This window comes from Argiope bruennichi, chromosome 1 (genome assembly GCF_947563725.1).
Source record: "Argiope bruennichi chromosome 1, qqArgBrue1.1, whole genome shotgun sequence".
Taxonomy (NCBI): domain Eukaryota; kingdom Metazoa; phylum Arthropoda; class Arachnida; order Araneae; family Araneidae; genus Argiope; species Argiope bruennichi.
In genome coordinates, this window is record NC_079151.1 from 80,446,745 (window position 1) to 80,470,622 (window position 23,878).

The following is a 23,878-nucleotide window of genomic DNA, read 5'->3' on the forward strand; positions in this document are numbered from 1 at the left end:
ATTTTGGAAAAGCGGTAGAACATTTATTTACTTTTGTATCAAATTTATTCCATTATATTTTGATAAGGAATTAAAAATACAAAAAAAATTAACGTTAAATTAGCTCAAAGAATTATTTCTCACTAAAATTATACTAAGTGAGAAATAATTCTTTGCGTTCTGAAAAATCTTCTTCTAGGTCTCTCCATTTCTTTTCTTTCTTTCTTTCTTTTTTTTTTTTTTTTTTTTTTGTAAAAAGTATCAAACTCAAATATTGATTCTTGTAATCTTACTCTCGAAGAGACAAATGAAACGCCGTATAGCTAATGGAATTTTATTGCTTAGCTCTCTATACGCATCGAAAAGAATGATGCTTTGCTCTGTCTCTTTGCTTCTTAACTGTCTTAAAGTAAATCCTCATCATAAACTACAAAAAAAAAAAAAAAAAAAAAGAAAGAAAGAAAGAAAAGAAAAGAAATTTTGTTTCGAATGGAGCATAGGACCAGAAAGATTCTTCTGGTATGAATTGAGTTTCAGTTTAGTTTATATAAAATCCTTCTTAGTGTCTCTATTTATATGAAAATAAAATATTATACACACTGGTGGATGTCACATAATAAATAACGATTTATGAATAAACCAATAAGCATTTGTTTGAAGATACAATTTTTTAAGAGACGGTTGGGAGTGATTACCTGATAAATAAGTTGCCTGCGGATAAAAAACTGCAAATACATTTGCAAGCCAGAAATTTTTTGTAGAAAATCGATGCCAGAGCAAAAAAAAAAAATAAAAAAAATAAACAAATAAATAAAATAAAAGCCTATGATAAAAATTGGCTAAATGACGATTTTTAACGAATAACTTTTTCACTGTAATCATAACATTAAGCTAATTTATACCTTTCAGGAAATAGAATTCAGTTAATGTGTTCATAGAATGAAGATATTTTCGCCTAATATTTGGCAACTATATGGTTTACTGATTTCATGTTGTATTCCTTTTCATGGGGTGATATATTTTTTTCCTTGAAATGGCACAGTGAAGTATTATTTGGATTGAGACTTCTTTCAGAAAAGAAATAATTAAGTAAAATTAATTTTTAATTAATGTTTTATTAGCGAATCAAGAGCTTTTGTTTTGATTTCTCTTAATTCTCTGATGAAAATTTAGAGACTGTATTTGCTCTTATATGGATTAATAGATAAAAATACTAAGAGCGTTTGAAATATATAGTTTTATAACGGAGCAGATAGGCCAATTGAATTAATTTCTATAATGTTCAATGAATAGTTAGATCTTAATGTTTTGTTTTTACTAATTCCGAATTCGTTTTCAAATTGCTGTAAACATAACTCTTTAATATTCTTATACTAATTAATTTTTTTTCTCACTTTTATGAACAATTCTTGTAAATAAATGTTAAATGTATGAAAAAAAATTACATTTTTGAACAAATGTTATTTCGCATGAGTACATATGGAATTATATTTTTATAATTTGTTCATATAAATTTTATTTCTAGCAGATCTTATTTTTTTTCACTATGTAAATCAACGACAATAAAGTAAATCAAATCTATCAAATTTTGAATACTTTCGTATAAAAATGCATCAAATAGTAATATTTTTGGTTAAATGATGGCATGATTATTTGATACAAAAAATTTGGGGAATTATTATTATATATTAAAGACCCGAAGCCAGAAAAGAGATTTGTTGTATATGTGCATCTAGTGTATGATGTATCTCACAATATGATTCTTAACTCTCGCATCCTATTGGTGTGATGCGGAAGTTTGGAGACAGGAGTGACAGCTCAAGTGTCGTCCGCGTCATCTGACCGTGGTTCAAAATTACGAGATCTGTCCCAAAATTGCCTATAACTAAATTAAACTTTCACAACTTCGTGCTAGTTTGGAGATGGTAACTTAGAGAGAAACGAACTTGAACTTTTTTTTTTCTGTAAGAGTCATAAACTGTAAAAATATTATTACTAATAGAGAACTATAATTCTATCATTGATAAGAACTTAACATTGATTTAACATTAATTAAAAGAAATTTGACAGAAAATCTCGATTCCAGTCGATAACATGATTAAAATCATTGATTAAATGTGTAATTTTTATGATCAGTCAGGGTTTTTCAGCTTTACTGGGTGCTTTAAAATTAACACTATTCCATTTTTTTTTTAAAAAAATTCTAAATTAAATCAATGCTAAAAAGAGTAAATGCTTTTGGAAAAGCAATAGCTTATTATTAATACTGTTTAGTGTCAATACTGTTTAGTGTTAATACTGTTACTGTTTCATGTTGTTAAAAGCATTATCTTTGAAGTCAACTTCCATAATTTATTCCAAAAGCGTGTCTTACTTACCAGCGAGAATCGATACTTTTTAATTTCAAACTACGTTATTAATTCAAAATTATAAAACATTGTTAAAAATCATTTAAATAAAAGTATAATCCAAAATTAGATGCGGTCGAACTAGACTCTTCCTATTGAGCGAAGCAAAAGTTTACCGCAATTTTAGCCTCTGAAATAAAGGTTTACTAATCAGGTGGTAATGACAGAGCTAGCCAAAAGGTCCTTAATTCGAATTTCACAATAAATGGAAAACAGAAATAGCATGGATATGAAGAACTAAACAAGGAATTATATCCCTGTTTATGTTCCTGTCGATAGTTCGATTTAATTATGATAATATTTTTATATAGGGAATATGATCGCATTTATGATAAAAGGACGTATATTGAAGACTTTCAACACTTCGATATAGTAAAACACAAAGGAATTAGAGTGCAAAAAATTTCGTTAAATAAAATTAAAAAATCTGTCAATTTTTACTATTTGTTCCATTTTTGCATTTCAACAAATAGAGAAATGGTAGAATTTTAATTCGAGTTTCTTTCCCCAATTTTGGAATTCGGGAGTGATTGAATGTCCAAGAAAGTGGAATCTTTAGAAATAACCGATTTTTATTGACTGACAATCGTGAATATACTTCATAATGTCTTTATGCCATTTGACTATATCTCAAATTATAGGTCCAAATCTTATCTGAGGTCCACCCTATAGTCCAATGTAATAATTTCTGAAAGGAAAAGAAAATCTTTTCCTTATATTATTAAAAAGTTCCACCAAAACTTGAAAACAACGTTGAAAAAAAAAAAAAAAAAAAAGAAAGGGTGTTACGGGAGTGATGTGATTAAGAAGAAAAAAACGGTATGCCTCTAGTGCGACATTTGTTCCTAAATTAAACTTTCTGTTACTTTTATCTCTACAATTTTAGTTAATAAGGACATCTTATTTCTGTATTTAATTTTTTTCTAAGCTTTTTTCTTTAACTATTTGAGATCGAATAAATTTATATCTTGACAAGCAATCAATCGAAGTTGCAGGCAATGTTTTTCCCGCTACCATATTCAACCAACGTGTTTGTGTATATATTTATGATGTAAATTTGTATATAGACAGTTGTTTTCCCCAAGTGAACTGAAGTTTCTACCATTATTTATGTAAAGTGAGTTTTTTTTTTTTCATTTAATATGAGCATCTTTACTTTTTGATTTGTAAATTAATCTCCAAAGTCTGTTATGCATTTTCATTTTTAATCATATTTCTTTTTTCTTTTTTTTTGTGTGCATCAGTATGCTACATACAGTGGCTCAAAAAATTGAGTGTACACCTTACTTTTACTTGATAAATCCGGCTTTCAATATAAATAACACATTACCGAGAAGTGAAAACATGTTTTTATTTTTACCCATAACAAATGGTTTAATTTAGAGTAAAAATGAAGAAAAATCAACGGAAAACTCCTAAATTGAAAATTTTTAGAAGCATTTTAAATAAACACTCAGATTTTTGCCTCAAAAAATTGAGAATACACCAATGAAATTTTTGCAATATCTCGCATAGAAACAAAGTGTCACTATTAAGTTGCATGTCTTTTGGCTCCTATGATGGCCTCTGAACGTCATGGTACCGATTCGATCAATTTTTGGCGGTATCTGAAGATATTTTATCCCATTCTTCTTGCAACACTTGTTTTAAATGGGTTTTGTGTTTTCGAACCACTTTTTCGAGTATGGCCCACGAATATTTTATGGCATTGATGTCAGGGTACTGTGGTAATGTGTGTAACTGTTATTTACAATGAAAAAGACACCCCATTTTGACGTTACGAGCATTCTGTTTGGTATCGTTGTCCTGTTAGAAAATGGAATTTCCATCTAAACCCAAATTTTTAACACTTTCCTTTCGATTGCAGCGACTGTATGGTTCTTCCAATATTCTGCAGAAACTTCTCAAATCATAGGCAAAAGTGTAAGAGTTAAAACTGTGCGAAATGCCATTAGACAAGTTGGATATAAAAGTCGCATTGTTAGAGAGAAACCGTTCACCAGCTTGCAAATTCAGATAAAGCACTTAAAGTTTGCAAAAACTCATCAATTGAAAACCAATAACTTTTGAAAGAAAGTTATATTTAGTACTGAAAGGAAACTCAACATTTCTGGCAGTGACAGCCAACGTACTGTATTGCTTTGGATCCAAAAAATTTACGTCCTACAGGTAAATATGGTGGTGACTAAATCGTGATTTCAGGTTGCATGGCTTCATCCCAGGTAGGAAATTTAATTCTTATAGAAGGCATTATAAACCATATGGTTAACTTGAATATACTTCGCAGTAGTCAAAAGGAAAGTGCTAAAAATTTGGGTTTAGATGGAAATTCCATTTTCTAACAGAACAACGATACCAAACAGAATGCTCGTAACTTCAAAATGGGGCGTCTTTTTCATTGTAAATAGCAGTTACACACATTACCACAGTACCCTGACATCAATGCCATAAAATATTCGTGGGTCATACTCGGAAAAGTGGTTCGAAAACACAAAATTAAAAACAAAACCCATTTAAAACAAGTGTTGCAAGAAGAATGGGATAAAATATCTTCAGATACCGCCAAAAATTGATCGAATCGGTACCATGACGTTCAGAGGCCATCATAGGAGCCAAAAGACATGCAACTTATTAGTGACACTTTGTTTCTATGCGAGATATTGCAAAAATTTCATTGGTGTATTCTCAATTTTTTGAGGCAAAAATCTGAGTGTTTATTTAAAATGCTTCTAAAAATTTTCAATTTAGGAGTTTTCCGTTGATTTTTCTTCATTTTTACTCTAAATTAAACCATTTGTTATGGATAAAAATAAAAACACATTTTCTCTTCTCGGTAATGTGTTATTTATATTGAAAGTCGGATTTATCAAATAAAAGTAAGGTGTACTCTCAATTTTTTGAGCCACTGTATATATTTTTATATAACAAATTTTTGAACAAAAATATCTTTTATCGCGTATTTTCTCTCCATGTATTATTCCATTAATAGATTATTATAATTTTAATTTAACCGTCAGATCATTACTAGACGGTTAATCACATATATAATTAAATAATCACGTATTTCATTAATAGATTATATATTAACCGTCTATATTACTTTCTATATTAACACATTAATTCCAAAATATTATGAATATAGTTTTCTTATAATTTTTGGTTATTATAAGTTTCATACTTCTTTCTTTGAATAAAATTAAAATGTATATTCCAAGTCTAGTTATAGTAAAAGTATTTATTCATTCATATAGAAAGCTTTTGATAAAATTTTATTTCACAGAATCGTTTTTTTAAATTTATTATTGATTGATAATATCTTTCTCTTTAATTGGTGCAAAAAAGAATGCATAATTTTTTATTAAGAGTAATTTCAAGATTATGATTTGTAATTCTATATTGAGTTATGTATCGAAGATTTTAGGTCTTTAGATACTTGGAAAAATGATTTTTTTTTTTTTTTTTTTTAATTTCTTACATCCACTCAGTTTACCTTAATGCTGACCTGCAACAGCAGATGATTTTAAGTATTCTGCAAAGTTCTTTACGAATATTACTAAAAATGATTATTTGACCTCTTGTTGATAATAGTGCAGCTAAATTTTTTGAAAAATTATGCTTTATTATTATTTTTTTCTATTTATCTTTATCAATGCTTATATTATTTTTTTTTTTAGATATTCATACTTTTCATATATTTGGGACTGTGAAAAAGTTTGTCAAAAAAAAAAAAGATTTCAATTATGAACAATAATATTAAAGCACTGCTTAAAATATAAGCTAAAGAATGTTAATTATTATTTATTTATTCAAATGTGTTTATTTATTCGAATGTGTTATTTATTTATTTGAATGTGAATTATTTGCAACATCTTAATTAAATCCTTGTATGATTATTGATTTTTGCTTCTTTATAGTGTTAAGTAATATTGTGCAAAATCTCGAAGATTGTAGAGAAACCAATTCTTCGGGCGGCTATAATATATTAGTACTATATTGATCATTGTGTATTATTATTTCAGGAATACAGTAAATTTCTAATAATGTTTTTGAATTGTTATTGTTTAGTGCCATTTAAAAATTCTTTAAATATTATTTGATATCAAAAGCTTCATCAAAAAAGAGTTTATTTCTAATTATTTCTTATATAATTATAAATACTTATACCTTCAGTAAAGCTATACTCTCAACTCTTAATAAATTATGTTGTGCTGAAATTTAAATTATTAATATGGGCTGTATGCTAAAATTAATTTTATATTTTCTTGTTAATTTTATTAAGATATAACATTAGTTTTACTATATATTTTATGAATATTTCTATTATAAATTATTTAAAAGATATTTATATCATTAAATTTTATGTGTTTTTTTTAGGACCTTATTTTCAATACCTAAGACATCATTTAAGAAAATAAGTTAATTGACTTAAAAAAAATATGTGGAACGTTCTAAATTTGAAATGTCCTACAGAGGATCTTTGTCAATATAATTCATTGGAAGGAGCGGTTTTGCGTAAGTATATTTACTTTTATTCATTTATTTAATTGATTTAGGTATTATATAATCATTCAATACTATATACATACATATATTTTTTTGTTTAATTATTAAATATTATTGTATGAATAGATCTTAATATTTAATTTAGAAAATTTTGACAGTTGTTTCTACAAACATGGCACATTTTCATAAAAATATGAATTTCAGCATTGTCGGAATCAAAATTTATCATTCCTGATAAACATTATCTAATAATTCAACAATATTTTTAATATTTCAAGTATTTTTGTATACATTTATTCATTTTATTATTCAATTAATCATATATATTTTTCTACATCCTAGTGCTTATGTTTGGCAAAATTCATTTTATAAATATTTTTTTTTTTTCAACAAGCTTGTGACATATCAATACCATTTAAAAAGTTATTTTCAGAACATGGTTTCAATTATATGAATACTTTTTAAAATTTAATTTTTAATTGCCTACCACAAGTCTCTTGTAAATCAGTCATAATTGTCTATAGAAAGATCAGTCAACAAGGAAAATTGGTCACATGAATAGGATATCACAGGGCACATGTAACTGAATGGCATAAATAAAAAAGCAGTCATCTGAAAAAATTTATGCAATAATTTACTATCCTTATATGAGTTGAGAATTATGAGCAGTAATATTAACTCAGAATATGAAAGCATAGAATTAAAAATGTTATGAGGGAAGGGGGGACACCCTCCAATTTCATTGTGACAGATAATTGACTAGAAAAAACTTGAGAAAACTAATATGTACTTGTTAATGAAAATTCACATTTACTACTAGTTATAGTGCCTCAATGGACCCAAATATTATAATTTAGGAAATGAATACTGAGTATATATATTATGAGCCGAATGTATTATGAATAATTTGAATGAAATACCATACATAGAAAGTCTGTCTGGTTTTCCGAGTAGAAGTGAACTAGAAAAATATAAAGAACTAAATAGATAAAATTTAATTTAAAAGTTCATCATTTAAAAAGTTGATTCTTATGAAATTTTGAACCAAATTTGGAAGAGGTTGGCTGTCTGTCAGTCTGCACTTTTTCATGCATGCAAATACAATAACTGAGAAAATAAAATTTGATATTCGCTACAATTGTAATTCTGTATCATGTTTTTGTTTCAGTTGTTGTAAAGGTATCCAAAATGCATATTCAATATTTGGATATTTGTGCATTAATCAAATACAAGGGATTAGTTACCAAAGACTGCATGATATATGTAGTAAATATGCTGATGTGTACGTTAAAGATTTATATTCCAAATATTGTTGTTTGTGTTGGTTTCTGAAATGAGTTGAATAATTGTTTCCAATTGCGCCATTGCCTAGTGACATGTTATTGCTTCCATGTATATATATGCCTTGTTGTTTTAAAATAAAGCTGTACTGTTCTGTTCTTTTAGCAAATGTGTCTTTTAATTGAATCGACAACCTTAAAGGCATCGAGTAGATGCAAGAGTCCCATTAAAGATGAAAAGATTTATTTAGATATATTTTATTTGCTTTGAAGATTTTCACTTAAAATATTTAGCGCCCAATGTGGGGCAAAACTTTACGGCTGAATTTTAGAATTTTATATTTTGTACAGCAGTATCTGGGTTTGATATGGAAGCCTTAAAGACCAAACGAAAGGATCTTCGAGCGTCTTTCCCAATTTATGCTAATGTATTGGAAGTCGATCTTTCAAAGGAGACTTTGAATTCGAAATCTACTTTAATTTTGAAGCATCAGCTAAAGGATAAGTTTGATCGTTTGTCTGCATGCCAAGAGGAAATATTGAATGAGATTTAGAAATTGGGAGAGGCCTATTTGGAAGATTTGAAGATCGCCGAGGGATATAGAGATCGCTATTTTGCACTGGTAACGGGAATCGTCAGAAAATATGACGACGCTGCTTTGCAGAAGGATTTGAGTGAAACCCGAAAGCTTAAACTTCCGAAGATAGAATTGAAGAAATTTTCTGGTGGTGTTAAAGAGTTTTTGGAGTATATATGAGAAGATTCATTTGGAAGCAAGTTTGCCTGCGGAGAATAAGTTCCAGTATTTTTTTCAGTCAGTGGTCCATGGGTCGAAGGCTGCTAGAGTCATCGAGAGCCTGCCATTAATACCGGAAAATTATCCAAAGGCAGTGGAACTTCTGAAAGAACGTTTCGGGCGTGAAGACCTTTTGGTGCAAGTTTTACGTTCTAGAATTATTAAGTGTGGTAATGAAGAATGCCACATCTGATAGAGCTACAGCCAACCTCTGAGCTTTATATGATGAACTCAGGGCAAGCTGCAAGCCCTGGAAAGCTTGGGACGAACTCAACAAAAGTGCGGTGATTTTCTGATACCTTTGGTTGAATCTTGTCTTACTGAAGATGTCCTCATGGTTTGGGAAAGAAATCGCGCGAAATCGGATGAGAAGGATGACAGTCGCTCACTAGAAAACTTGATGATCTTCTTGAAGAAAGAAGTTATTGCCGAGGAGATGATCGAGCTGACTCGAACCGGATTTGGGATTAACCGAGTAAAAAAGGCCGATTTTAACAAGGTTATGATTTCGGAAATGCCTTCAGCAGCTGCTTTAGTAAATACAACAAATTCAGGTAGAAGGAATTTTGATTGTCTTTTTTGTGATAAGAAGCATCCCAGCCAGGACTGTTATATGGACAGAAAATTGACTTTAGAAGAGAGAAGGAAGATTTTATCTAGGAAAAGGACATATTTTTCTTGTTTATGTTTAAAACACGTGTCCAGAAATTGTAAATTTAAAGGCAAATGTATGCACTGTGGTAACAATCACTCAAAACAATCAAACGGTAATAAAAAAGTATATGTAAGAGCATTCATCGATATTGGGTCTCAGTTCTGCTATTTAAGTACAAGAATAATTAAAAAGCTTAAATTGAAATCTAAAAGGAAGCAGCATTTAGTGCAAAGCTTATTTGGAGGGAGAAATATTGAGTCACGTTTGCCTGAGGTACACGAAATTATGATTTCCAATTCAAACGGTAATTTTTCTGTAAACATTGAGGAAAGAATATGCAGCTATGTGCCTAAATCTAGAGCCCTTTTGACATTGAGGGAGTTGGAAGAAAATAATATTGTGATATCAGATTTGTATTCAAAGAATTGAGTTATTGATTTGCTTATAAGAGCCGATGTTGATGGACTGGTAATTCTGTGCAATTAAGTTCTGGTGTAATTGTGTTAGAAACTAGGTTGGGTCGCACTTTAATGGTATGGAAAACTTGGGTGGTAGCCTTGTTCTCACGGCGGAGGTTATTGAAGGTGATCGATGCAATAATATGCATGTTATATTGTTGCATTTGATGAATTCTTATGTGGATAAACTATGAGAACTTGAGACTACAGGAGTATATGACCCATGGAAGAATTCTAAAAAGAAACTTTTGTTTTCAGAATCCCTTAAACAATTTCAAGATAATTTGGTTATTCTTCCTAATGGTAGGTTTGAAGTATCACTACCCTTTAAATCCGATATTCAATTATCCAACAAAACACATGAAACACATCTAAAAAGACACATGAACATGTGCAAGTATGTGGTAAGAGATAATTATATGCAGGAATATATTAAAGTGTTTAAAGAATGGAAAAACTTGAGGTTTATTGAGAGGGTGCCCATTGAGGACATTGACAGAATTAGGTATTGTTTAACACACCTACCAATAATCAAAGAAACAAGTGTAACTTCAAAAATTAGACCGATTTTCGATGCATCTGCTAAAGAAGGCAACGAACCTTCTTTGAATAATAATTTAACCAAAGGTTCCAATTTGATCGAGCTTATTCCTGACATTATTGATAGATTTAGATTGCATAAGATAGACCTTTCTGCAGATATCGAAAAGGCATTTTTGCATTTAAGTATAGCTCTGAACTAGGGATTGCAATACCGGTATACTGGGATACCGAATACCGGTATTTTGAACCATTTCTACAATTTTGTAATACCGGTATTCACAAGTTTAAATACCGGTTTTTCGGTATTTACTAGAATTTTTTAAATTGTCTCCACTATATGTTTAGGTATCGCAAACATAACAATGTAGTATACATTTTTGTTTTTATGTCTCCCTAACGGGCGAAATTAATTAGCTAATTAATGGCTTAAATTTAAATTAGCGAAAATTTAAATTAGCGATTATCCCTGAAAGAAAATATTGTATCCATAACGACTGATGGAGCAACAATTATGAAAAAAGTTGGAAAGTAGATTGGTGCAAATCAGCAGTTGTGCTATTGACATGGAATTCAATGAGGAGTAAGAGATATATTATACCAAAAATATAAAGAACAGAAGAATCTGTAAGACATGCCAATTTTGGCAACCCGTCTCACCCCTGAGAGTAACCCCGCTTGCCTAACGGAAGTGGGGGAAGAAAAAGAAGGAGAGAGAGAACTGGCTGAGAGGCAGCAGAGGAAGGTCGCTCTGCTAGATCGTGATGTTGTTTCTTGTAATATTTTCATAATTTTGTGTCGTAATCTGTGCTGTGTCCCTTATGAACCTGTGAATAAAAATTTTGGGACTAAAAAGGTGTGATCACTGTCTCTACTGCTCATACAAAAGAAACCCCTCGCCAAAGAAAGGGTTTTTACATTGGTGGCAGCTACATGGGATGTGAGCAGAGACAAATCACAGAATAGGTGACCGGTACAGTGACCCTCAATACCCATCGTAATCAATGGAATTCCTGGTCGTCGTAACCAGTGGAATTCTTGGTCTGCAATGGAGTTCTTTCTCATCTTGGTCATCGGCACCAGTGCGGAGTTGTTGAGTTTTCAAGTTTTGGTGCTCAGGAATTCAATGCTCAAGAGTTCAGAACCTGGCTCCAGAAAAAGATCAGGCCCACTGAATGGTTCTATTTGGGTTCATCCGTGTGGGAAGTAATTTTATTACCTCTAATGACAACAAACCGTGAGTACTGTAAACCTTTGTGCAATTATATCTCAAGTGCTGAAGAAGACCCTATTGCTTCGATTTTTTAATGCTAAAAAATAATTAAACGTTGTATTGAAATATAAATTTTCATAGTATACTGATAGTTTGGAAATATTTTGTGTATTTGTAATATGCATGTTTTTTTAATGCTCAAAAAATAATTAAACGTTGTATTGAAATATAAATTTTCATAGTATACTGATAGTTTGGAAATATTTTGTGTATTTGTAATATGCATGTTTTTTTAATGCTCAAAAAATAATTAAACGTTGTATTGAAATATAAATTTTCATAGTATACTGATGGTGTGGAAATATTTTGTGTATTTGTAATATGCATGTATTTTAATGAAAACTAAAGCAATGCCAGACAAATTTGGATTCTTCCTGTCTTGAGCTGACGGCCAGTGCGACATTTTGTTGTGGGGGTCAATAGACCACCCCGCCCAAACAACATCTGGTTTCTGTCTGCCCTGAGCTGGCGCGGATGAATTTTTTTTTATTTCATTTCGTGTAGGGGAGAAACGGATGCACTCTGTTTCCCTTGATATGTTTATTGCTTTGCAGATGTTTGTACGAGGTGATTTTGAAAACATCAGAATAGTGCTATTTTGTTTCCGGTGGTACGTTTAATCTTTGTACTTGTTCTCTATGAGATTAAGAGTGTAATATTTTATTTTAAGGATCTATCATTTCCGGTTAGAAGTAATAAATTGCTCTTTTTAGGTATAAAAATACTTAAGTTGGTATCAAAGATAAATTGTGTGATGCAAACCTTTTTATTTTGTTAAAAATAAAGTAAATGAAATTTTGTTAAGCCTGTCTATACATAGTTTAGGGGTATTTTTTTTTAGTTTTGATATATATATTTATGTATGTAAATTATGTATATTGTTATTTCTATTTGCAAACATATAATTTCTTCAAGTATTTAAAATCTAAACTCTTAATAACAGTATCTATAGAACATATCTTCCAGAAATTTCACTGTAAGATTTTTTTTTTATTTTAGTTCATTTTTTTTAGTTAGTATCTAATTTCGATTTGAATTATTGTAAGGCAATTTGGCATTAGGTTTAGCTTGAAAAATGTCTTTCTTAAATAAAAGTAAAAAGGCAGACCTAATCTGTCTAGCAGAAGATTTAGGTGAGTCGCCAGACGAAACCATGTCTAAAGTAATTCTGAAAGAATTAATTTTAGCTAGTAAACATTATAACGAGGAAGAGGCAAAAGAATATTTAGAAGTTATCGTAGCTGGAAGGTTAGAACAGGAACAAAAACTTGAAAATGAAAATAAACTAAAACAAGAGAGGGAAAAGGAAAAGTTCGCACTCGAAAAACTTCGTCTAGAAGTGGAATTATCCAGGATCAATCAAAATTTGGTTCAAAATAGTGATCAAGTCGTGCGTGCAAAATCATTAGATGAAATAGTTAGGATGGTTAGGCTCTTAACAGTTAAAGTTCCTAGTAAGTCAGACGGATGGGACTATTTCTTTTCAAGCTTAGAAAAGGCATTTGTAAATGAAAATGTTAGTGATGAATTTAAACCAAAAGTGTTGCTTTGTTTATTAGGAGACAAAGTGTCTAATTTGTTAGTTAATATAGAAGAAGGCGAATTAAAAAATTATGAATCTTTGAAGAAATTAGTATTACAGGAGTACGAACCTTCACCGAAATTGTGTTTAGAAAATTTTCGCAAAGCTAAACGTAACAACGATGAAACATTTTCTCAATTTGCATCTCGGTTAACATCCATGTGGGTGTATTATTGCAAATCAAGGGGTGCTAGTGATTTTGAGACTGTAAATCAACTCATTGTAGCAGATAAAATGTTCCAAACATTGGATTCCGAAACGGCAACCCATATAGGTGTGCTACAGGGGGAAAGTTGGTTTAAGCCAAAGGAAATGGGTAAACGTTGTGATGTATTCTATGCATCCAAGGGTAAATCCTATGACGGGTCAGTGAGAGCCAAAAGAAATGATTATGATGAAAGAGGTTTTCAGGGTAATTGGGGAAAACAACAGTTCAATGAGAAGAAGACCGATAATAGTAATTTTTGCCCTAAGAAAAATTTTGAAAAATCAAAAATCACAGAAGTTAGAAAGCTAACTTGTTACACTTGTGGCTCCGATAAACATTTTAGACGAGATTGTCCGAAAATTAAGGGAGCAGACTATAAAAGGATTAAGGTAAACAAGGTTTCCGCTGAGGGTGCAGAAGCAGAATCAAAAGGGGAAACAGTAGCTGCTAGGGTGGATTTACTCGGTAAAGTAATTCCTAGGCATGCTATTGAAGACAAACTTTGTAAATTGGCAAAGGTATCTGTCAGTGTAGCTGGGAAACTAGCCCAAGCATTAGTGGATTCTGGCACGGAAATTACAGTTGTCAAAAGGGACTTAGTTCCTGAAGTTTCAGTCGAAGGTGCTTCTACGATATATTTGAAGGGTATTTTTGGTCCGGCGGTTAAATGTCCTTTAGTGTACGTTCCGTTAAGTCTTGCTACTGGTGGCCAAGTTAATGTGGTGCATCAGCAAGTTTTATGTGCTTTAGCAGATGTTTTGGTGGAGGATGTGTTGCTTCCACCGGATATTCTAAACATGTTGGGAGGGGCCCGGAGTGAAGGAAATTCACTGGCTCAGAACTCTCAGGAATTGAGGGGTGATCTGCAGGAGAAAGCACAGGATAGCATTATCTTTGAGAAAACTCAAAGTGAAATTACTTCATGTGGGAATGAAGTGGGAACGGTTAATAATAAGGATGAGAAAGTAACCACTGAGACGGTTAAGGGAAGCATGGTCGCTGATACTTTTCGCTCTGAGCAGGAACAGTGTGTCGAATTAGCAACGGCTTGGAAGCATGCTAAAGAAGGCAAAAGTAACTACTATGAGGTAGACGGTTATCTGTTTCACAGAGACAAAATACTCGGGGAGAGTATTGGGCAACTGGTAATTCCAAAGTGTAGACGCGGTGAGGTACTCAGACTTGCTCATACCTCAGTGTTTAGTTGTCATATGGGTTCTAAAAAGACTCTAGAACGAATCAAGTACTCTTTCTTCTGGGAAGGTATGAGGACGGAAGTCAAAAAATTTTGCGACTCATGTAAAGAGTGTCAACTCACTCAGACTGTTAAAACTAGTGACAGAACGCCAATTACGCCTGTCGTGAGGCCTGAATTACCATTTCAGGTAGTGAATGTAGACCTGATAGGTCCAATTGATCCTCCTAGTGCGAAAGGACATAAATACATATTATGTCTGGTTGATCAACATACTAGGTGGGGCGAAGCCATACCGTTGACTAGTCTGAATGCTAAGGCAACATGTGAAGCTTTGTTAAGTATATTTTCAAGGACAGGTATTCCTAATGTTATCGCGTCTGATAACGGGACCAATTTCACGGCAGAACTAACTAAAGAGTTTGAAAAACGAATAGGGAGCAGTCCAAGATTCTCTACCCCTGGATATCCACAATCAAATGGGTTGGTGGAGAGGTTTAATAGAACTTTAAAAAACATGTTGCATAATGTAGTCAGGGAAGAAGGTAGGGGATGGCATTTACAAATTCCTTATGTGCTGTGGGCGTACAGAGAAATACCTCATTCAACTACAGGTGTGTCGCCATTTCAGTTACTCTATGGTAGACCACCACAAGGTCCTTTGTCTATCCTAAAATCTACTTGGACAGGAAAATTTAATAATGTACAATTAAATAGTACTTCCGTTTCCAAATACCTGGAAAATTTAAAATCAAAACTAGAGAAGGCTGCAGAGCAGGCTAAGCTTGTTTCAGCAGTACAACAGGAAAATGCGGCGTATTATCACAATTTAAGATCGTCTAACCGAGTGTACAAAGTCGGAGATCAGGTGATAGTATTAATACCTGATTCGACTAATAAATTATTTGCCAGATGGCAAGGTCCTGCAACTATCGTTGAGAAACGTAATCCCCATTCTTTTTCAGTTAAAATGTCGGATGGTTCTACCAAGCACATTCATCAAAATAAGTTAAAACATTACATAGCTAGTTCTAACTCTATAAATGTCATTTTTGAGGAAGAAAAAGAATTCGGGCATGTTGAAACTTTACCAACCGCTACCAAAGAATCTAAATTTTTCGAAATTCTTGATAATCTTGAAATTAAACATGTAGACAATTCTCAGTTAGAAACTCTTAAAAATTTAATCGTTAAATTTAAACGCATCTTTACTAAACCCGTGCAACCAGCTGCGGTTGGCACTCATAAAATTGAACTATTGCCCAATACTGTACAGAAAAAGCCTCATTGTTATAGTGTTCCTATTGCATACAGAAAGGAAGTTGAACGTCAAGTTCAAGAACTTTTAGAATTAGACTTGATAGAACCTTCGGTATCCGAAATTGCTCATCCGATTGTTTGCGTTGCTAAAAAGGATTCTTCAATGAGAATGTGCATTGATTTTAGAGCATTAAATGCAGTCACCAAAGTTCCAGTCTTTCCCATGAAAGATTTGCAAGAACTGATATTCACTGCAGGGTCAGGCCATTGGTTAAGTAGCTTAGATCTTTTAAAGGGATATTGGCAAATAAAAATGGACGAGGAAAGTAAACGGTTGACGGCGTTTGCTACGCATAATGCTGTGTACCAGTGGAAGACCATGCCTTTCGGTCTGGCGGGAGCATCTGGTACTTTTCAACGTGAAATGAACCGTGCCTTGAAATCTCATTCAGAGTATGCGCAGGCGTACATGGATGATGTAGTAATTTATTCTAGATCTTTTAAAGAGCATCTGTTTCATTTAAAACTTATACTGACAGAATTAGATAAATTAGGATTTTCTGTACGGCTGGATAAATGTACTTTCGCCACCAAACAAATAAAATATTTAGGCCATATTATAGGTGGAGGTAGACATGGTCCAGATAAAGACAAAATTCTAGCAATACAGAAATTAACTAGACCTACCACTAAAAAAGAGGTCAGGTCCGTATTAGGATTAATGGGATTTTACCGCACATATATACCAAAATTTGCGGGAATATCCACTCACGGAATTAACCAAGAAGAATAAGCCAAACAAGGTAAGTTGGGGGGAAGAAGAACAAAACTCGTTTGAGAAACTGAAAGAATTACTCTGTGAGGTTACTAGTCTTGCTACCCCTGATGCCAACTTGCCATTCCAGATACACTGTGATGCATCTGATCATGGTGTAGGATGCTGTTTAACTCAGCAAGATGCTGACGGGTCTTACAAACCAATAGCTTTTGCCAGCCAAAAATTCAACGCTGCACAAAAGAACTGGGCAAGCATTGAGAAAGAGGCTTGGGCAGTGCTATATGGTCTGAATAAATTCGATAAGTGGATTTATGGTGCTAAGGTGGAGATCATATCTGATCACAATCCTCTTAAATATCTGAACCAAACCACTCCTAAAAGTCCAAAGCTAACCCGTTGGGCTCTAGCTCTACAAAGGTGGAATCATTCCATCACACATAGACCTGGTGTACAGCATCGAGGTGCGGACGCTCTATCACGACTGAAATAATTCATCACTTGTACAAAAAAAAAAAAGAAAAAAAAAGAGTTATGTCTGTATTTTTGATATTTGCATATGTATGAAACCAGTATACATGTTATATTAGTTTTTATCATTTTGAATTTATTGGATTTTGATTTTGTAAGTAGGTTATAGTGTTTTTGTATATTTATATATTATTCATGAATGTAATAAAATCAGCCACTGTGGGCTAATTTTATGCTTAGGTGGGGCGTGTAAGACATGCCAATTTTGGCAACCCGTCTCACCCCTGAGAGTAACCCCGCTTGCCTAACGGAAGTGGGGGAAGAAAAAGAAGGAGAGAGAGAACTGGCTGAGAGGCAGCAGAGGAAGGTCGCTCTGCTAGATCGTGATGTTGTTTCTTGTAATATTTTCATAATTTTGTGTCGTAATCTGTGCTGTGTCCCTTATGAACCTGTGAATAAAAATTTTGGGACTAAAAAGGTGTGATCACTGTCTCTACTGCTCATACAAAAGAAACCCCTCGCCAAAGAAAGCGTTTTTACAGAATCCAAATACTGTGGATATAGACACTTCGGATTCCAACTTTGAAAAGAGTAAGAGTGAGAGTGATATTGACAAAGAAGATAATGACAATGTAATTGTTGAAGAAGATATTGCTAATGAGGATGAAATATTAATCCATCAAGAATTGCTTCCTATAATTTATAAAGTTCGAAAAATTGTTAAGATATTTAAACGTTCCCCTATAAAAAGGAAGTATTACTAAAATATATACTAACTGAAAATAAAACAGAATATATGTTAATATTAGATTCTAAAACACGTTGGAACAGTTTACTTCTAATGATGGAACGATTTTTGAAACTGAGAAATCCAAACCAAAAAGCAATACTCGACTTAAACCTGTAAATTAGTTTTTCAGATGGTGAAATCGACTTTAGATCCAGAACTAATTAGTTCTAATTCCAATAAAACTGACTATTGAGGCATTATGTCGGAGAGATTCTAATTTATTAACAGCTAATGCAACAATAAATTTCATGTTGCAGTCAATGAAAGAACAGCACACATTAGTATCTGAAGAATTATATATTAGAATTATATGTCTTATGATATTTACATAATTCTAATGATTTTAAAAATGAAAATGAAAAGAAGAAAAGAAAAGAACCAATATTCAAATCTGATTAAATTAGTTAAGTTAAAGTTTCTTAAAAATTTTTCCCCACAAACCTATCCACATACAAAATTCGGTTCAATTATCGAAGATTATGATGTCACTACTGTCGATAGTGAAAAGGAATTGTCTCTTGAACAAAAATTAGAATGAGCGACAAATAAAAAAAATTCAACAAACCAAAATACAATACATACAGAAATTAGCTATATCCAAAACCATCCGACTAGAAATCGATTTATTTGAAGATGAGGGATTTAGAGGTAAATACTTGGAAAAAGTATATCGCGTATTGCTAACAGTACTACCAACTAGCGTAGATGCGAAAGAGCGTTTTCGACAGCTGGTAATTTTTACACAAAATTACTTTTCAGGCGTAATGACAGTACAATTGATGCATTATGTTTTTTTAGATCACATTTCAAAAATTTGTAATAGTACCACAAACTGAATAGTGATATTTACACTTTTTTTGTGATTTAAATAAATAAGTTGTAATTTTACTTTTTTGTGATTCTTTATATACTGTTATAATTTATAAGTTACAAATTATTTTTTTGTGATATTTACCCTTTTAATAAAACTGGCAAATAAAACTAAGAAAACACCTGTGTCTTCTTTCTTTTTCTAAAATTTCTAATACCGGTATTAAAACCGGTATCCCGGTATTAAGATTTAAAAAATACCGAATACCGGTATTGAAATTTTGGTCCGGTATTGCAATCCTTACTCTGAACATAGAGATTTCTTGCGTTTTATTTTTCCTTACGAAGCTGAAAATTTTATTGTTTATAGACATTGTAGAGTAGTGTTCGGTGTGACATCTAGCCCTTTCCTACCAATGGCTTCCCTGCATCATTCATTTGAAAACCCTCCCAAAGAATATTCATAAGTGTTTCGATGCTTAAACACTCATTTTATGTCGATAACTGCGTTACAGGAGCAACTTCTCTAGAAGAAATGGTGCGTTTCATAGAACAATCCCAGAAATTGTTGACTAGTGCTTGTTTCAATTTGCGAGGCTGGGAAAGTAACCTCTCCAATTCTTGTATTTCTAAATGCACTGAAGATACTTTTCCTTTGGGAATAGTATGGAACTTGGACAACGACACACTTAGATGCAGCGTTGCATTGAAATTGAATGCTACACAGATTCACTCGAATAGAACTGTGTTATCCTTGGTGCAACAGATATTCGACCCTCTTGGCATATTATGGCCTGCTATCTTGATTTCCAAGTTATTGCTGCAGGAAACTTGGAGAACCAGAGTTTCTTGGGATAGTCCTTTACCATATAACTTGCAGAAAGAGTTTTCGGATTGGATGCAAGAGACGGCTGAGTTTGATTAAGTATGCATTCCTAGGTATTTGGAGATAAATGAAAATTCAGAATTGCATGTTTTCATGGACGCTTGTGGAAAATCGTATGCTGCTTGTGTATTCATGATAACTGAGGATGATTCTAGTATTAAAATGCGTCTTGTGCGAGCTATAATACGAGTTGCTCCTATGAAAGAAATATCAATTCCGAAGCTAGAACTTATGGCCTGCTAATGAACTATTTTTTGTGAGGGAACTGAGCAAGAAATGCTTAAAATTCATTTGAATTTAGAATTGAAAATCCCCCTTGGTATGCCATTAGATTTTCCAGTTATGAGTCTATCATTAGACTTGCAGCATGGGTTTTGCGTTTTATTGATAATGTCAGAGGTAAACGAAGTGAAAGGAAAATTGGGTAACTTTCTTTACAGGAAAAAGGATGTTGCTGAGTCGTATTTAATCAAAAGGGTTCAGAGGGAATATTTTTCGTCCTCTTGTATCCCTGTTTGTGAAACATTTGTTGATGCAGATGGTATTTTTAGGGTTAAAACGCGAATAACCAAGCGTATTGTCAAACTATCCTTCATTTCACCAATATTGTTATCTGATAAATGTAGCTTTACCCAGCAGTTAATTGAGCATTACCATAAATTACATTGCCATGCTGGAACTCGGATTCTTAGTGTATTTTGAGAGAAAAATTCTGGATTATAAGTGGAAGGAGTTAATCAATTGTTGCATGGAATGTAAGGGATTTAAGGCAAAATCATTGGTGTCCGATCCATCCTGTAGCCTTGCCCTATGATAGGGTTAAGAATGTATTCCCTTTTGAAGTAGTTGGAATTGATCCAGCTGGACCTTTGTATCTGAAACATGGTGACAAAGCACAGGTAGTTCTACTTACATGTACTGCATGTACGGCCGTTCATTTGGAACTGCTAATTTCTTTAGATACAAACACGTTTCTACTTTCTTTGAGACGTTTTATTGCAAGAAGAGGCCGACCAAAAGTTGTGTACTCGGATAATGACACAAACTTTAAAGGAGCCTATAATTGCCTACGGGAAGTTGATTGGAATAGGGTTATTGAGACAGTTGATATACTTAGAGTCACTTGGAAATTCAATCCCCCAACAGCCTCTTGGTGGAGTGGGTGGTGGGAGCGAATTGTTAGAACTTTGAAGGACCTTCTTAGGCGTACTTTAGGTAAAGCTATATTGAATTATGAAGAACTTTATACTATTTTGTGTGATTCAGAATATGTTATTAATTCACAACCTCCAACTTACCTTTCTGAAGATCCTAGAGACTTAGCTCCCCTTACTCCAGCAATGTTTTTACTTAAAAAATCGGAATCTCGAGTTTCTGATATCGATAGAATTGATGCAAAACATTACCGTCAAAGGGTAAAGTACAGAGAGAGACTCTTGGAGGAATTGAAAAGACGTTTTCGAAGGGTCAGTTAATACAGAATCGGAGCCTGAACAAAGAAAGTCTATCCGTCAGGGTAGAGGACCTAGTGTTTTTGTTTGTTGATCGCAGGAAACATTTGAATTGGCTGCTCGCTAGAGTGCTGGAATTACTGCCTGGAAAAGACGACAAAGTTTGGACTGTAAAGTTGAAAACTGAAAATGGGGTTTTCCTGCGCCCAATTCAGAGAATATACCCTTTAGAACTCCCAAATAATGATTCTATTTTTCAGGTTCAGAAACTTTTAAGTTCTCAAGACACTAATGTCGAGAAGGCTGCTGATGCCTCCATGGATCCTCACTCAATTTCTGATGTTCCTCAGCATCCAGCTGAAATTCCTTATGCTTCTAAAGTTTCTGTGGATCCTTACTCAGTTTCTGATTCTCCAATTGGTGTGCAAACATCTGCCTGCACCTCCTCATGATACTACAGTTACTAGAATTGGTTGCCTCGTAAAGAAACCCCAGAGGTGTTGAGCCTTCCTTTGTCAGCTCAAAAGAGGGGGGGGGGAGGATATTGGGAACTGAAATGAGTTGAATAATTGTTTCCAATTGTGCCGTTGCCTAGTGACGTGTTACTGCTTCCATATATATATATATATATCTTGTTGTTTTAAAATAAAGATGTATTGTACTGTTCTGTTCTTTTAGCAAGTGTTGTGTCTTTTAATTGAATCGACAGCCGTAAAGGCATCAGGTAGATGCAAGAGTCTCATTAAAGATGAGAAGATTTATTTAGATATATTTTATTTGCTTTGAAGATTTTCTCTTAAAAGTTTGCTCCAAGGCATTTGTGTTCTTCCTCAAGACTCACTGTTTAAAGTGGTGGGTGGAGGATAACATTTTTGTTAAAGAATATGTGAGAAAGTTTCAGGAAAAACATTCCTCTAGTTTTTTTCTTTTATAAAATAGTTTTTTTTTCTAAAATAAATTTATAATTTAATAGCTCATTAACTATTCTGTTTCATTATAATTGCCTTTTGTAGAAGAATTGCCAAGACTAGTGAGCTTGTTAACAACATCTGCTGAAGTGCTCACTCAAGATCATCCCATTTGGGCAGAAATAAAAGTTTTTCGGAATGTTCAAGAGAAATATAAAAGAATTTTACATTGTGACAAATGTTTGCAATTACTTCAGAGAGTAAGTAGTTTCTGAAATTATCCCCCCCCCATCTATTTATTTGTTTTTTCTATGAAAAAAAAAGTATTTCTTTTAAATAGATATCATTAATGAAGACTTTCTTGCAGAAAAATTTTAATCTCACTCATTGCATTTTTGCCGTATTATTATTTTGTTATTTAAAGGTTCAAGAAATACTCGTGAGTAATACATTAATTTGTTGTTTATTATTAAAATGGCTGGTAATTTTTTAAAGAACCATTTAAGCCTTTGTACATATATATATAGATATACTGCATAATTTTTTTGTGTAATTATTCATAATTACAAGTGTAAAACAATGTAAAATAAAGTAAATTGGAAAAGTTTCTTATACATGAATAACTATTTTTCTTTTAATCCAAAGAATTATGAGAACCTATATATTGACCTCATGATACTGCATATTCCTTTGCAAAATACCCCCATTATGATGTGCCTTCTATAAGGAGAATATTACTGGTTTGTCATTAGGAGTGGGATTCTTAATTATTTGTGAAATCATATTGAAGAAGAATTTCTTTATGGATGCAAAAAATAAATAAAAAATAATAATAATAAAAAAAAGTTATATTAAAAAAAAAGAAGAAAAAAAACAAATTTTTTTTGATTAACAATTGATTGTATTAGCAGCTATATTTACAAATAAAATTTTATGATATTCTGCATATTAATTTTTGTGATAGATATTTCATTTTTTCCCCTTAGTTTTGATTTTACTGTACATGTAATCCCCCCCCCCAAAAAAAAATCTGACTTGAAAGTTTATAAAAATGAATGATTACAGAATTTTTCCAACAAAATTAGGGAGAGGGGATGTGATGCAAATTTATTTAAAATTTCATAGATAATAATACCATAAAGAATAATTCATGCATAATGATATTCAAAGACTGCATTCAAAATATTATTATTTGTAGGGCGATGTTTCTAATATAATTATGCTTTGCAATCCATAGTTAAAAGTATGCCATAATTTCATCTTCATCTTAACAAGCTTTGACAATTATCATATCTAAAAAAGAAAAAAAAAATCTGGAAATTTAAAAAATATATTTATATTTCATAAAATACAATTCAAATTTCCCAATATATTAAACCTTGAAGCCTTCAGTCAAAGTGACTTTAAATGCAAATGACTTGCAGCTTACAATAAAATTAACATTCAATTGAAAGTTGTTAACAAAGAAGCTAACAGCATTTAAAAGTTTAAAGAGGGCATTTAATAGTAAGAACTATTTATAAATTTTGTTATAACATTTTATAGGTAGGGATTTGTCTTCGAAAAATGGTTTTGCTGAATCTTTCTAAAGCTTATTTAGACCTTGCTGAGAAATTTTTAGCGTAAGTAGAAATTTCATTAAAATTTTG

General features: G+C 32.2%; 1 protein-coding gene across 1 annotated transcript in view; it reads left to right on the forward strand.

Annotated features, from left to right (window-relative positions):
- Window positions 1-3,369: 3,369 nt before the first annotated feature.
- The window catches only part of LOC129965932 (uncharacterized), a 34,476-nt gene continuing 13,967 nt past the window's right edge, over window positions 3,370-23,878 (forward strand). The window contains exons 1-4 of the mRNA XM_056080228.1: window positions 3,370-3,504; window positions 6,762-6,899; window positions 22,335-22,489; window positions 23,775-23,851. Coding sequence (XP_055936203.1) covers window positions 6,824-6,899; window positions 22,335-22,489; window positions 23,775-23,851 — 308 coding nt within the window. The 5' untranslated portion in view covers window positions 3,370-3,504; window positions 6,762-6,823. The remainder of the gene's footprint in view (window positions 3,505-6,761; window positions 6,900-22,334; window positions 22,490-23,774; window positions 23,852-23,878) is intronic.